We start from the raw sequence: 16,279 nt of genomic DNA on the forward strand, positions 1-16,279 counted from the left end.
TACCAAACTGCTCCAGGAAAGGCAGAAGCCTACTTTTGTTACCTTTCTGGGAAGCCTTTTCCCCCTTAACTCAGTCAGAGTCAGCACAACCGAGTGCTTGCACTCGAAAGCTCACGCCTTGAATAAATCCTTGTTGGTTTTAAAGGTACTATTGGACTCTGATTTTGTTTGCCACTTCAGACCAATTTGGCCTTATTTTTTTTCCTTAGGACCTTTGAAAGCTCTGTCTAAAGCCCTACTCTCAATCTGTAGATGACCAAAAGAAACAATGTACTGGAAGTCAAGGTGATTTTGGTATCCTGGAACTTGCCATTTTAGAGAAAAAGAAGGGGAGGAGATGAAAATATTTTTGTCTTTTGCCATGAGGGTGGGGGAAAAGGCCAGTGGCTGAAATGATGGAAGTTATGGTGACTTTGGCATCCTGAGACTTGCACCTTTAAGAGATGGACCTGTGGTCTGGCTATACATACACTTCCCCCAGGATTTCATTGATGTTAATAATAATGTATTAGAAGTTATTTTTAAAATGTTTTAGACATCTAGGGATAAAATGAGACATATAGCTTCAGAAGCAGTATCTCTACTGAAGTTCACTGCATTTTTCAACTCACCCTTTCATCCAGCAGTACTGGGGTAATCCCATAGAATGGCCTCATTGCTATCGCTGGAACAACCTCAGCTCCTTTCTCTGAAGGCTGAGGAGCAATGCAAATACCACCAGTTTCTGGAGCAATTACAGGGAAAGAAGAAATTGAAATTAATGTACTGACTACTCTCTGACAAAAGGCACCTTAAGCACAGGAATAGGTCTGCTACCAATTACAATAAAAGGTAGATTGTAACTCAAGTTAGTCCACAGAGGAATCATTCCCCATTCTGTTCTCATTAATGCTGCAAATAAAAGGGCTTTCCAGAGGCAATGGAGTTTCTGAAAAGATATATTATTCATGTTTTCCCCTTTCAACCACTATCCAGTGCAGAAAAATTATCCCCTTTTGTCCAAATCCACTTCTCAGAAAGACTGTATCAAAACAAGTTTAGGGAAATGTAAGGTAAGCAAATGCATAACAATGTTGTACAGAAACCCAAAGAAAAACTGCTACAATGAGGAATAGGGAAAGTGGAGCAAGAGCTCCATGTAGAAGCCCAAGTATAAAATAGCATTAAAAAGCAAATTTATTATCAACGTATCCTCTTTATTGTTTGCCACGGGCGCCGCGGACTAAATAAAACCGTAAGGGCTTTGTGGGAGGAGTTAGGGCGGGCTCTGTCCGGGATGAGGAAGGGTGCTGATTGGCCCCTTCCTCTGGACAGACCATCGGCCGGGCCAATCGGCAGGCATGAAGCGCCTGCCGATTGGCCCGGCCGATTCCCGCCCTGGCGAAGGGAGCAACTGCGAGCCGCGGGGAGCGCGGCTCGCAGTTGCTCTCTTGCCGGCGGCCTGAAGCATCGGGAGGTGCAAAGCGCCTCCCGACGTGTCAGGCCGCCAGCAAGGGAGCTCCCAGCAGCCGTGCGGAGTGCGGCTGCCGGGGGCTCCCTGCACGGTGGCCTGACGCGGCGAGAGGTGCAAAGCGCCTTTCACTGCATCAAGCCGCCGCCCCAGGCAGCCCCCGGCAGTCGCGCAGAGCACGGCTGCCGGGGGATCCCTGCCCAGCAGCCTGACGCGGCGAGAGGCCGCTGCCTCGCGCCGCGTCAGGCCGCTGCCCCACAGCACGACAGCCCCCGGCAAACAGAGCAGCGCCGCCACCGCCGCAGAAACCGCGACCGGACCCGCCGAAGACGGAAGATACCCCGCCACCGCCACCAACAGCACGGCCCCCACCACGGAGAACGAACACTCGGGTAGGCCGCGGCGGGGGGGGGGCTGGACACACGGCTAGCGCCCGCTGTATTACAGCTACAGCGGGCTTAATTAGTATTAAATAAGTTATATAATTACCAGAGTATCTTACAAGTAGCTAGGCTGAAACTGAATGTCCTATCCTTCTGCCAATACTGGCATCAGAAGTGGCATCAAAAACTATTTTGAAAGTTTTGATACAAAAGTACTACAAACAACAAAAATGAGTTTGACAATGCTATTCTATGCAGAGTTAGGCATAGACATATGCTTAGTTAAGCAGTTTCCTTCTCTGCAGTGCTGCTGAAGGACTTGGAGGGTAGCCATCAATTCTTCTGTAACAAGGCAAGGCAGTTCCTTCTTCTAATCTTCACCCTCCATATAAAGCTTGCCAGAAAAAGATGGCTCTTTCTGCACTCACAACTTACTTTTGGTCATTAGAGAATTTGAATTAGCATTTCTTTAATTTGAATCCTATCCCTGCGCTTTGCACATTTAAAAAATCTGATTTCCTCATGGTAATTGTGGCGTATGTGTTCTGTACCTCAATGAATAGTGTCACAGCACTTTTTTTTCATTTGATTGGTCACTTTATTGGTCACTTTCACGCTGGCTGTATTTTTTTTTTTATTGTAGGGAGAAATTTCTTCTATCTTCATTTACATTAAGGTAGCCATCTTGCTGAATGTTTAGTGCTTCTTTCCCCTTCAGTACAGCTAGGCATTTAAAGTTTTCTTTTTTAAAATTCAAGTCTATTGACCTATCATTTCATCATTAATAATCCAGGAGGAAGCTAAGGAAACAGAAACAATTAAGCTGACATGAACAGCCTTCTCCATGCTGGCTCAGCTGCCTATGCCTCACTGGTATAGCCTGTTTAAAACATTCTCCATGCCGGTTCAACTGTGTCTGCCTCCCTGGCTTCCTCCTGCATTATTTTTTGGAGGGTACATTAAATGAAAAAAAGGTGGAGGGAAAATCCAAGGGCATCATTATGCTTTTGAATTACCTTTACCTTGGGACTGAAGCAAGGGGGAAAAAACTGCTACAAAACCTCTCTCACAAAACTTGGAGAAACAGAAAACAGAAAGTGAACTGCTGAAGGGAGCAAACACATGCAGATTGGAAAAAAATAGTTCAACACACTTGTACAGTGAAAACAGGGTGAAATGCAAAAGAAAAAAAAGAAAACCCAATGGGAATGCACAATGAAAGTGAAGAAAAACACCAGTGCATAAAAGGCCAATATTCAACCTAATTTCATGCACTTTGCAATTGATGTCAGAAGCAATGATAGAGGAGCAAGAATATTATGGAATGTACGTCCTTGTGCTGTTTTCACAGCACTTTGAATGGTTTGCCTGAAAAGCGGTTTATGAGACTAAAATACTATTATTATATAGGATTAGACCTTCCCACCCATTATGGGCATTCTGTGATTATTTCCAATTCAAGACCGAGCCTCTTAATCATTCCTTCCTCATTTCTATTCAGGATAAATGTTAAATCAGATCAGAGATTTCAACCTTAATCAGATCTTTTACAGCTAAACACTAATTCAGATATGGGGGGGGGGGGGGAAACAGTGGCAGCAGTAAAACTACAGGACTATTACGCCTGACTAATAATAAAATATCCCAATGTTTACATAAATATATGCAGTTCTGTTGAAAGCAAAAATTTACATGAAGATCAAATGTAAAAAGTCTAATTTATTCATGTAATTTATTCAAGGGGTTTTACCTCTTGCTTGCCTTCTGAATCTGAAGGAAAGGGTTCCCCTACTTGACATAAATCAGCAATCCCGCATCTTTTTTCATTTATGGTGACCAGGACTCCAACATGACTTATACGTTAATAGGCATTTTCTCTAATTACATATTTTTATGAAATATTTTAAAACACTGTTCCTGCACATTTAGGATATTGCCTTCATTGCCCCATATTTTGAAGGGATGTTTAAACATTACCATAGCGATCAGAGAGCGTTAGGGCAGTGGTTGAGAGTAGAGGAGTAAACTACGCCCCCCCCCACCGGGCCGCAGTAAAATTGTCAAGCGTTGAGTGGTCCCCGGTGATAAAAAGGTTGGGGACCACTGCTTTATACCACATGTATAAAAATGGTTAAGAGTTATCTCTCACCTTGAGGTCACAACTATGAAATTGGGAAAATTGTATCTACATACTTTATCAGATGTTACATGGGTTATGGAAATAATATATATATATATATGAACTCTTAGTGTTCAAGTTGTAGCCAGCATTCCATTTTAAGTTCATTTGTGTGTGTGTGTTTTTTGGGAATGGCTTGGTATGGTGCACGGCACTGACATTCTGCATCTCATTATTTCAAGTTATTTAGAGCAGGGGTAGTCAACCTGTGGTTCTCCAGATGTTCATGGACTACAATTCCCATGAGTCCCTGCCAATGTTGGCAGGGGCTCATGGGAATGGTAGTTCATGAACATCTGGAGGACCACAGGTTGACTACCACTGATTTAGAGGGAGTAGTTTGAGTCTTGCCCACACCTGAATAACCCAGGCTAGCCCAATCTCATCAGATCATAAAAACTAAGCAGGGTCAGGGCTGGTCATTATTTGGTTGGAAGGCCACAAAGAAATACCAGGGACATTACGCCAGCCTTTTGCATCTTTTTGACCATGGAGAAGCCCCTTGAAATCATTTTTCAGGCTTTGAGGAGCCCCAAAAGTGGTATCACCTGGCCATGCTTCCCTGCCACTCCCCCCAGAAGTGATATGTCACTGGAAGTGACATCACCACTTGTGTTAACAGGCTGGCTTGAGGAGGACTGAGTGGGGAGAGACAGGCTCCGTTCCCTCCCAAGCACAGAAACCATGAGAGAACTCACTCACACTCAGGAGGGGGAAGCAATGGAAGCAGCTGGTTCCCTACCTTGTGGTCGAGTCCATTAAGGTAGGAGGGAAAAGGCTGTGGACCCCCATGAGCCCTTAGCTGGGAATCTCTGCATTATGCAGAGGCAGGCAATGGCAAACTACTGATCTTCTCTTGCTTTGAAAACCCTCTGGGGTCACCATAAGTTGGCTGCAAAGTTTTGAGTCTTAAGTGCTAAGTTATATATTCAAGAGGACCCTGTTAATACTGAGGGCTCAGAAACTACCAGAATACCTCATTCAGAAAGTCATACTACTGAACAAAGCTTGAAACTTTCCAAACACGCTAACACCATTTTTACAACAAGCTCTTCATACACATACCATACTTAGTCCCTCATAATCTCCCTCTCACTTATCCACTCACCCAAATGCTTCCAAATGGATTCAGTAAGCCTGATTTGCTAATCTTTATGCCTGTTCAAGTTGATTATCTTGTGGCATACTGCTGCTTCAGAGAGCAATGTTCCAGAGAGGATAAAGAGCAATTAATGAGCTATTTTTAAATTGAGATGTGCAATTGAGCTAACACTGTAGCAAATCAACTCACATCCTGCATTCTTTATATATTAATTATTTTTCCATGCACCATTTGTACTCAAGGAGAATAATAAATCCTCACAGGAATTTATACATTTGTTTTTATTGTTTTTTTTACACTGAGTAATCAGCTTTTGAGAGACTATTATGGCTTTTGTTTTCAAGATTAAATGAATTGCATCAAAATCTCTCAGTTTTCAGCAACTATAAAAATGTTTTTAAGTGGAAACACTAAGTATTGGAAGGAAATGAGATAAATACATCTTAAATCACATTGTTTATTTTCCTTTCCCCCATATATATACACATGGGGGAAAGGAAAATGAACAAGATGGTTTAAGATGTCAGGAGACACAGGGTAATTACACTCGAAGGAAATATCACAATGTGAAATCATAAAATAACATAAACCTTGAGTTTACCTTGGTTCTACAGTTAAAAAAATCTTCAATCATAACAAAAGATGAATTTTAACTCCAGTTAATAATGAAATGTCTAATATTTTAAGTGCTTAACAAAATTTCTACATTCATTAAAACCACTCATCTATTCTAAAATAAGAAAATGATTGTCGTGAGGAAGTAGAATATTTAATCCATACTAACTTCTTTCCCTTTACTCACAGTAGTCATAATAACAGCACAGCATTTATTCTTCGCAAAAAAAATCAATACTCAAAAAATCCGGGATACATGAAATACAACACCCTAATACTTCTAATGTTGACTATGCTTATATCTCAGCATAATTAAACCTCTGTGAGAATAACTAGTTTGGCAAGTGAACATTGTACTAATTGTTCATCTGCTGATACCTGTTGAGTTAAAGAAAAATGGTCTAAGCTAGTGGTCCCCAACCTTTTTATCACCGGGGACCGGTCAACGCTTGACAACTTTACTGAGGCCAGGGGGGGGGTAGTGTTTTGCTGAGGGATGTTGCCTGAGACCCTGCTCCACTTGCTTTCCTGCCGGCACCCCTGACTTCCCGCCACCCACTGGAGGGCGCTGCCAGCAGCTGCTGCACAGTGCCACGCCAAGGGGGAGCCCCAGCCATGGCGGTCTCTGGAGAGCACCAAAGGTGAGCCAGCGGAAGGGAGCCCCCGAAGCAGCAGCTGGGGAGGAGGGTGAGGAGGAGCCGTGGCCCAGTACCTACTGATCCAAGGACCGGTTCCAGTCCCCGGACCGGGGGTTGGGGACTACTGGTCTAAGCAACTCTAATTTTGATTAAATATCTGTCATTTCAAAACCTCCAATGTGGCATCTACTGTGGGAGGGGAGTAGCATCACAATGCTAGCATTAACTGAATATAAGTAAAAGTTAGTATGGGTCAACCAAAAGAACAAATTACAGAGGTAGGAAGAGCAATAGCAAAACATAGCAAAAATGATTGCACGCATGCACTTTAGTTTCATATGTATAAACTGCAGACAATATCCAGCATCATGGGCTCTGCATAACATGAGAAAGAACAATTTGGGGAGGGGCTGTGGCTCAGTGGCAGAGCATCTAGCTGGCATGTAGAGGATCCTAGGTTCATTCATTGATATAAAAAGGCCAGGTAGCAGGTAAAGTGGAAGTCCTCAGTCTGAGACCCTGGAGAGTAACTGCCAGTCAGCGTACATAATACTGATCTTGATAGTTCTGATTCAGTATGAGGTAGTTCCATGTAAGCAGGAGTGCATTTACATCCCCATTTACCAGGCATGCCTGCCCTTGTCTTTAACACCATTAGCTGTTTGCACTGTGGTGTACTGGGGTCAAATCCAACTATATACTATGTATATCAACTGTACAAGAGCCAGTTTGGTGTTGTGGTTAGGAGTGCAGACTTCTAATCTGGCAAACTGGGTTTGATTCTGCGCTCCCCCACATGCAGCCAGCTGGGTGACTTTGGGCTCACCACAGCACTGATAAAGCTGTTCTGACTGAGCAGTAATATCAGGGCTCTCTCAGCCTCACCCTACCTCACAGGGTGTCTGTTGTGGGGAGAGGAAAGGGAAGGCAACTGTAAGCCTTTTTGAGACTCCTTTGGGTAGAGAAAAGCGGCATATAAGAATGGACTTTTCTTTGTATTATTATTATCATCATTATTATTATTATTACTATTATTATTATTTAGACTTCTTACCCACCACTCCCAAGCAGCTTTTGGCAGATTACAAATGTCTGTATAAAACCCCGATAAAATACCCCTTAAAACCACAGACAAAAAATACATCAGATAAGAACAACAAGATGCAGCAAAACCATTAATTCCCCATTCTGTCCCCCCAACCCAACTCTCTCTCTTTCTTTTTAATTTCTAGGCTGCCACTCTTGCAAAGTGGCTCGTGGCGGGGAACAAAACATTTGCCTCAATAACCCCCCCCCCCCCCTTACAACAATACAGTTAAGACTAGCATACTGTGGTGGCGATAAACACTCCCCCCCCCACCACTCCACAGACAGCATCCCACCTTGGGATTAAGGAGCAACCAGGGCTGGTTCTGCACTTACTGGTGCATTCTGCACCAGCTGCAATTTCTGGGTCAAGGACAAGGGTAGGTCTGCATAGAGCAAATCACAGAAGTCCAATCTAAAGGTGACTTTTGCATGAACCGCTGTGGCCAAGCAATCCAAGGACAGGCAGGGCACTAGTAGCCTTGCCTGGCAAAGATGGAGAAATACCATGCAAACTACTCCCATGACCTGGGCCTCCATCGATAGGGAGGCATCCAAAATTGCCCCCAAATTCCTGGCTGAAGGCGAATGCTAAGCTGCACCCTGGCCAAGGTGGGTAAGCACGCTTCCTGATCTGTCACCTTTCTGCCTAGCCACAGGACCTCCATCTTGGAGAGGTTGAGTTTCAGGCAACTCTGCCTAACCATCCATCTGTGTTTCAGTTCATATAGTCAGTTCCTGAACCATACCTAAGAACTTAACTACATAAACAGATCCGTTGCTCATTGGATGTGATCCTGCTATATGATTAGCCAGTGGCTGTGGAACAGGCATGCTGGCTAGGCAAGGCTCTGAGTACACTCTCCCCATCTCCCTTGCATGCAGGGCTGAGCCTACACAAAAAGTCAGGACAATTATTAAGCACTTAAAAATAAATCAAGCTTGCCTTTATTATTAACTGCCTACAGGTTAGCACTCATCTGAAATGGATTTAATAACAAACTGAACTGTGCCATTTATATGGAAAACAAAAACTGGTAGAGGCACTGCTGAAAACTGCTGACATGGTTACAAAAATGCCCATTTGATAGGGGCAGATTCCCCCACTGCAGGAAGCTGATTATATAGAACAGGCACAAGAACATGCAGAATGCTTTGACATCACAAAATTAGATAAATACTACTAGAAATTATGGATAAGGGAAGGGGAACTAGATGAGGTGGTTACTTAAAGCCACATCTTTCTTAAAGAACTTTGCAAATAGTAATGACAGAGGCTGATAGAGATTCTTTGTTAGAGGCTGGTCCCATTTTAGAACAACATTAACCAGAGTGGTTTAATTGTGAGGAATGACAGTTAAACAGGTATAAATCTACACCCCAGGGACTCTGCTTGGCACACATTTTAGACAAACATTGTAACCCTTGTTGATCCCAGGAATTACCAATGATGTATTCTTTTCATAAGTTTCCCTCAACATGGCAATAAAGAGCACCACATGCCCAATCTCATTCACAGCAATGTGATTAGGACTGATGTTCCAGCGGTTACTACAAGAAGCAACTATACATGACATTGCTTGACTTTTCCCCCTGAATGTTACTTTCTGCCATGTTTTTACCTGTTTGCCACCAAGTGTCCACAAGGGAGCACCGTCCATCTCCTACCACATTATGGAACCATGCCCAAGCTTCATGATTTATCGGTTCTCCCACTGAAACACAAACATTAAAGGAAGAATTGATTGTTAGCAAAAAATATTTATATTTGGTAACAACTCTACAAAGCAAGTCATATGAGAAATAGTTAAAAGAAAAGCACTTAAACTAAAAAAGAAGGCAGGAGGGTAAAGCAAGAGAGTGCTTGACAAGATTGCAAATCTTGAAAGACTCTTTCAAGGAAAACATGGACAGGAATCTTATATAAAGATACTATTAAAAGAACCCCAGCAGCATTTCCCAAATTCCTCTCCCACTGCCTCAATAGTGCAAGACTAGGAGGAAAAATCAACAATCCAATCCCTACAAAAGAAGCAATCCAATATCACCTTTTCAAATAAATGCTTACTGATGACTGGGTATGGCATTGGCTAGTTTTTAATGTATTTAGTTTAGGCCTTGGTAAGTTTTTAATGTATTTATGTATTAAAAATTTTGTCTAGTTAATATACGCCAGAATCTCTCAGCTGTTGCACTCTAGGCTCAGATTCCAGATGCTGCAACATTCATTCCTGACAAGGTTCCACATGAGTTCACTCAAAGCCACACCCTGGTCTTAACACTGGGTTATATGGCTCTTTTCACTCTCTCTCAACAAAACACGTTTTACACACTGCATAATCTCAACAAAGACTCACCTGTCTTTGTCCATGATGCAACTAATCTTTTTTCAGCCACTTAGACACAGGATTCAAGAAGTCCTTGAAAATTCTATTTTCAAAGAAATCAGCAAAATTCATGTTGCTGACTTCAAATGGGGGGAACAAGTTTACCCTTCCTGTCCTCACCTGATCCAAGGGTAGTTAAAGAAGATCGGTCATATTTCTTCACATATTCATCTCCATACTTCAGTAACAATCGCAATGCAGTGGGGGCACAATAAAACTGATTAATTTTTAACCTCTGTACGGTTTCCCAATAGCGACCTGCAAAGATCCAAAGAGCAACCTTAAATTTGTCTGTGACACGAACTCCTTAGCATTGCAAGCTCAGAATATTCCATGTACAATAAGAATCTTGTTTTATAATGCTGATGACTGTTCAAAGGTATCCATTGTAGAACTTACACCAAAACACCTGCTTTTATATGCAAAAGGAATTACAGATGAGGCCAGAGGAAAAAGTAGGCATTCAAGTAGCCAATCCACTTGAAACTATTTAGGCTTTCAAAAGGACCAAAAAATTTAATTTACGTTGATGAATAATAGCATTCAGATATCCATAATCAATCACAATGGGTTTCACTTTGACAGTTTAATTCATCATTGACAACAGTTAGCTCATATACAACAGTTCATCATCCTGCTTTGCGTTGCTGAGCTGAAGCAGCTATTGGGTATACTTCATCACTAGACACTCAGCGGTAGAACAAGACCAAACAGTAAATCCATTAGAAGAAGAAGGGCTGGTTTTTTGCACCCTGCTTTTTAGTACCTGAAGGAATCTCAAAGCAGCATTCACCAACACTTCCTCTCCCCGCAAAAGACATCCTGTGAGGTTGAGAGAGCTCTGAGAATGGTGACTGGCACAAGATCACCAAGCTGGCTGCATGTGGACAAGTGGGGAATCAAACTCCTTTCTCCAGATTAGAGACTGCCGCTCTTAACCACTATACCATGCTGGCTCAGTATACATTCCAGATGGTATGGGCCACAATGGAGAATGTGTTCTGAAGAGCCACATATAGAGTAATGTATTACAGTCAATGTGTATTGACAAAACTCCCTATTATACAGAACATGCTAAGATTCACTCTGCCCACTGCCAGTTCTATAACAATTGCAAAGTAATTCACCAGGTACTGAAAGGTTTTGCATTTGTAAGTAGTTAACAAAAGCATTGTTTGATAGTAAATTCTGCATGGAGCAATCACAACTACTGTGAGGATTTGTAAATTAATAACATCCAAGCTCCCTTTCTGAATATTCACTCCAGCTACAGCAGTCAGCTTCAGCTCAGAACATGCAGTCTTTTTTTCCAATAGTATTTCCGCATTATATATCTGCACTTTCTACTAAAGTCACCTGGATCAGGATAAATTGGTGTGCTTTCAAACAGAACTGTGGTGCCTCCATTGCAGAGTGGCCCATATACAACATAGCTGTGTCCTGTGATCCAGCCAATGTCAGCCACACAGCCAAAAACATCGTCTTGCTTGTAGTCAAATACATGCTGCAAAAAAGGCAATAAGATTAAGTTTGTGTTAATGTGTTTGTGTTATTTTTTTGACAGATGTTTCTTGACTTTTTTCATTGGACAGTTACATATTACACCCCCTGTCGTGGGAGAAATGGAACAGCCATAGATTTCAGTCACTTAATTTCTTCATCCTACAAATGCATGATTGGAAATATTTATGCAATTCATTAAGCACGGACAAATTAAAGGGTTTCTACCAGCAGTTACTACTACTACTACTACTACTACTACTAAACTATTGTAATTTCAATAACTGTTTTCCCCTCCAAAATAGCAATAAACTCATATTGGAGATATGGCTCAATAGTAGATGATCAGTGGATTACCATCTGATTGCATGCACAACATTCCAGCTTTAAGCTCCAACATCTCCATTTAAAAAGATTAGGTAGCAGAAAGACCCTGGAAATAAGACTGACCTTGATAGGCCTAAGGTCTGGCACATGTGTAGATATGTATTCATATGGATGTGTTCAGACAACCACATAAACTATTTCACTTGTACTTACATCTAATTAAATGATATTTTTGTGACTGGCATATTTGCATAACCATCTCTGCCTGCTATCACAGTGAAACTTCTGAGGCAGCACCCTAACCCGTGATTCTAGGATCAGCTTCACAGGTTTACTATATAAACACCGAATCTGGTGTCTGGTGTAGTTTTAGTACCAAGTATCTCAGATTCTGGTATGCATCTGTATTTGAATGACTGCCTCCTTCCATCTGCCCCTGTGAGTCAACTGTGGTCATTAGGCAGCCATGTGTTGGCTCATGGCTCTGTAGAACAGAGGAGGGGACACTTCTTTGAGGCACAGATAGCCAGGAAGAGGCTAGAAGATCTTGGGCTGCATCTGTGTGAGGGATGAAAAGAGGGATGTGCCAACATCCAGGTGGAGCCTGGAGACAATCTTCAAACTACAGCGATCAGCTCTCTTGGGAAAAAGGCAGCTTTGGAGGGTGGTTTCTATGGCTTTACACCCTGTTGAGGTCCCTCCTGAAATTATGCCCTCCCCAGCTCCCAGCCTCAAATTTCTCCAGGAATTTCCAAACCCTAAGAATGTCTCACCAGGATCAGAAAGAAGACTGTGGAGGCAATCCTCCATCAGCATCAACACGAAACTTTCAGGCCAAACAGGCCTGTGAAGTACTGTCTAGGGGAGAAGAGCAGGGAAATCTGGCCTTTGTAATTTGATGAGGGGAAAGGACTAGATTCATAATGATTCATAATGGTTACAATAATCTGAGGGACAGCGGGACATGAACGTTTGATTTGCAGTTGTTTAAAAGAAACATTTTTCTATTTAAGACTTAATTTTTTATTTCCAGAGGACCTGACCTGGTGAAGCCTTCAAATCACTGGGGCCTTATCAGGACATCACATAGCATATACCAAAACATATACAATTGTAGCAACCAATTATAGCAAATGATGACTGACCTCTGAAAGAGCAATCCATTTTAGACAGTGTAGTGTAGTGACTTGGCAGGGAAGATTCTGTACTGTTAATCTTACCTATAGTCCTTGATCCCCTCCCTCCCCCCTGCCTCTCTGGGCTCAGGACACAGCTCATGCCTGAATCTCAGCTGCCTTTTGAAACAGGACAAGAACAAAGCAGGAACAAGAGGAGAACAACTTGGTATAGTGATTAAGAGTGGCAGCCTCTGACCTGGAGAACTAAGTTTGATTCCCCACTCCTCCGCATGCAGCCACCTGGGCCAGTCACAATTCTCTTAGAGCTCTTTCAGCCTCACCTATCTCACATGGTGTCTGTTGTGGGGAGAGGAAGGGTAGGCAATTGTAAGCTCCTCTGAGATTCTTTCAGTTAAAATACAGCTCTTCAGCTCTTCTTCAAAATAAGGATGCTTTTGCATTTCATTTTTTTTCCAATCATAAAACAGCATTGTGAGAGTTTTGGCTTGGACCTCTGTGGAACTTAAATCTGAGCCTGCTAGAAGTTGGTGCATGTGTGAATTTAAGCCTTGTGCATAAGAGTCAAAGAACTTTTCTTCCATGATAACTTCCAAAGATGACTAATACAACACTTGTTTACTATTTTTCTCACAACTGCCCCCATAAAACACCCATTGTCCTTTCCTTACAGGTATGATTACACAGGTACCTTGTGTGTTAAGGCAACATAAAGCAGATAGCCAGCCTGGGTGTGAACAATCCCTTTAGGTTTCCCTGTGCTCCCTGAGGTATAAAGCATAAAAAGCATGTCTTCACTGTCCATGATTTCAGGAGGGCAAACTGAAGACTCCTTGGCCATCTCCTAAAAGAAAAAAAAGGAATATTTTCCCATTTGTAAATGCCTCAGAATTAAAGCAATGTCTTGCTTCAGAGTTACAGTTTCATTTCTTGTGCCAATAGTGTAGTAAGAACAAACCTACTACTATGCCATGCTACTCTGCTGTCAGGTCCCTCAAACCCAGCTAAGCTCAAGCACAGACAGGCTGTGCCACAGCTACCACTGCTGCTGTCACAAGCCAGCTCAGTCATGCTGGCATTTCAATCCAGGAGCCATGAACGTGCTGGATGGGAATTGCTACTTAGTGTTGGGCCTGATCCCAAATATGCCTATGGTTTACTGTGACTTGATCTACTGCACTGGTGCCAAAATGGGATTGGGCCAAGCCCTTCCCATACCAGAACTCAGGGCAATCACTTGTAATTTAGTAAGAATTGTCTCATAAAATGTTTTCAACCCAAGCCTAAGATAATGCTCTATTTGCTTAAATTTACTCAAAAGAACAAGATCAAGTAAAGAGAAAGGGCAAAATATGAATGCAAAACAATCAGCAGGCTCTGAAAAACAGACACCACCTGTCCTCCTTTTGATTTAAGTGAAACACAGGTGTTAACATCTATAAATGTTTGCCTCTGTCCAGAACACATCCAGCTTGAGGTCTCCATGGCAATATTTGCTGTGAGGTTTGACAAATGGTTCCATGACCCAAGAGATAACAGGCATTTTTTAAATCCACAACAGCGGGCTTGATAGGAAGTATTTTACCAGTGCTAATGGTTCTTAGTTTTCAGCTTTAGAGCATGCTTACATGAAGGTTGCTTTGGAATTCATGTGAGTGAAGGATAAGGAGCCTTTTTATAAGGTTCTGCATGATACTCTTGTTGACAAGTTGGTAAAATGTGGTACGAATCCTATTACTTTTATGTGAATCAATAACTGGTTGACAGATTGCACCCAAAAGGTGCATCATCCTCTTGGAGAGGAGTGACAAGTGGAGTGCCCCAGGGATCTGTCCTGGGCCCTGTGTTGTTCAACATATTCATAAATGATTTGGATGAAGGAATAGAAGGGGTGCTTGCTAAATTTGCAGTACTAGTACACCTGCACAATGTGGTAAGTTGGGTTGTTGCAATGAATATAGAAGAATTCTGGTGAAAAGGTTGCTGCTGCTGTCTGGGATGCTGCCTGCACTTCTAGTTGTGTTTGTAACCACAAGGATAAGAAGGTTCTCCCTGTACTTGCCTAACATGAAAAATGCAACTCCAGCTTTCAGCTCGTCTCTCACATCGTAAAACTTGCTGAGATAAAACAGTCTCATGCCCTATAGGAGTACCTGGTTTAAAAGAGGAACACTGAGCATCATCAACATACTTCTTCAAGCGGAATATCATGACTCCCCAAGCAGATTTTGTTGGTTGTTCTCTGAGCTACAAAGACACACTTGACACTTGGACAGTTCTTAACAGCTTCATCCACAGTCTTCTTCAGCTCTATAATCCGTCCTCCTCTGAGTCCCTGGTTACAGGTGATAACTGCTTTGCATTCAGCTAGCAACAGAAATCATATGCAGCATTAGAATATTGTTTCTGTGTAAGGTAATTATAATTAATAATAATAACAAGTCACATTCTAAATTCCACAAATCTATGTCAAATACTGGGCTGCATGTATGCATTTGACCATGTTGAAGAACTGGTCAGGCCCAGGTATGCCTAGGACCATGGGGGAGTGGCTATGTCCTCAACATCAACCTTGTTTGGTGCAGTTCAGGGCCATGGGCATGGGAGACCCATCTCAGGAGAGTCCAGTCATGCATTCAGTAGGGCATGGTTGGAGCACAGTGTCAGCAACCCTGAGTAAAAAAGGCATGCCCTTTATCATGAGAAGAACTGACTAGGTTGGAGGGTGAGTGGGAATGAAGCTCTGGGGGAAGCCTTAAATGCCATAGCACTGCACACATGAGGGTGGCCAGTAGAAGAAGATTGGATTGCCACCTTGTAGCAGAGGCTGGGTGAATGTAATCACAGTATGAACTCAACAATAAAGCATTGCTTGGCTTTGCATTGTGCCTAGAGGGAAGAGTCATGATCTCTGCCAAGCCTGCCACAACCCTCTGCTCTCCAGGTGAATCTGGAGGCACCATGACCTACAACAACAGTCTACATTCTAAATAGAAATGCATAATGTATGCATGGAAATGTGCAGCACACACTGTTGTAGTGTGGCCTGTGTCCTTAAAAAATAGACTAAAGGTGCATCAGTAACTTTCTTTGAAGGTTTATTTGCTATACACCATGAAAAGAAGTCATACTAGAAGTGTTGATTATCCTTCCCAGCACTACGAAAATTACTTACAGTCGTTGATCCTTCCTGCTAAGGATTCTGCGCTGAATCCAGCAAAAACGACTGTGTGAACAGCACCAATTCTTGCACAAGCCAACATAGCAGCCACTGCTAGTGGGGACACGGACATATAGACAGCAACTCGGTCGCCCCTTTTTATACCATTTTTCTTCAAGGTATTAGCAAGTTGGCAGGTCATATCCAGAAGCTCCCTGAAATAGAAGATGTTTGTGTTTCACTTTGTTAAACAGTGTTTCAGTGAAAAATATATAGATCTACTAAGAAAAAATACATAATTGGTAGCCCAACCGTC

General features: G+C 42.4%; 1 protein-coding gene across 1 annotated transcript in view; it reads right to left on the minus strand.

Moving 5' to 3' along the window:
• The window catches only part of ACSS1 (acyl-CoA synthetase short chain family member 1), a 45,710-nt gene that overhangs the window by 9,766 nt on the left and 19,665 nt on the right, over positions 1–16,279 (minus strand). The window contains exons 3-9 of the mRNA XM_077335227.1: positions 15,979–16,178; positions 14,995–15,170; positions 13,495–13,647; positions 11,197–11,344; positions 9,961–10,098; positions 9,076–9,168; positions 612–724 (exon numbers count right to left, since the gene is read on the minus strand). Coding sequence (XP_077191342.1) covers positions 612–724; positions 9,076–9,168; positions 9,961–10,098; positions 11,197–11,344; positions 13,495–13,647; positions 14,995–15,170; positions 15,979–16,178 — 1,021 coding nt within the window. The remainder of the gene's footprint in view (positions 1–611; positions 725–9,075; positions 9,169–9,960; positions 10,099–11,196; positions 11,345–13,494; positions 13,648–14,994; positions 15,171–15,978; positions 16,179–16,279) is intronic.

Source organism: Paroedura picta, chromosome 1 (genome assembly GCF_049243985.1).
Source record: "Paroedura picta isolate Pp20150507F chromosome 1, Ppicta_v3.0, whole genome shotgun sequence".
Taxonomy (NCBI): Eukaryota; Metazoa; Chordata; class Lepidosauria; order Squamata; family Gekkonidae; genus Paroedura; species Paroedura picta.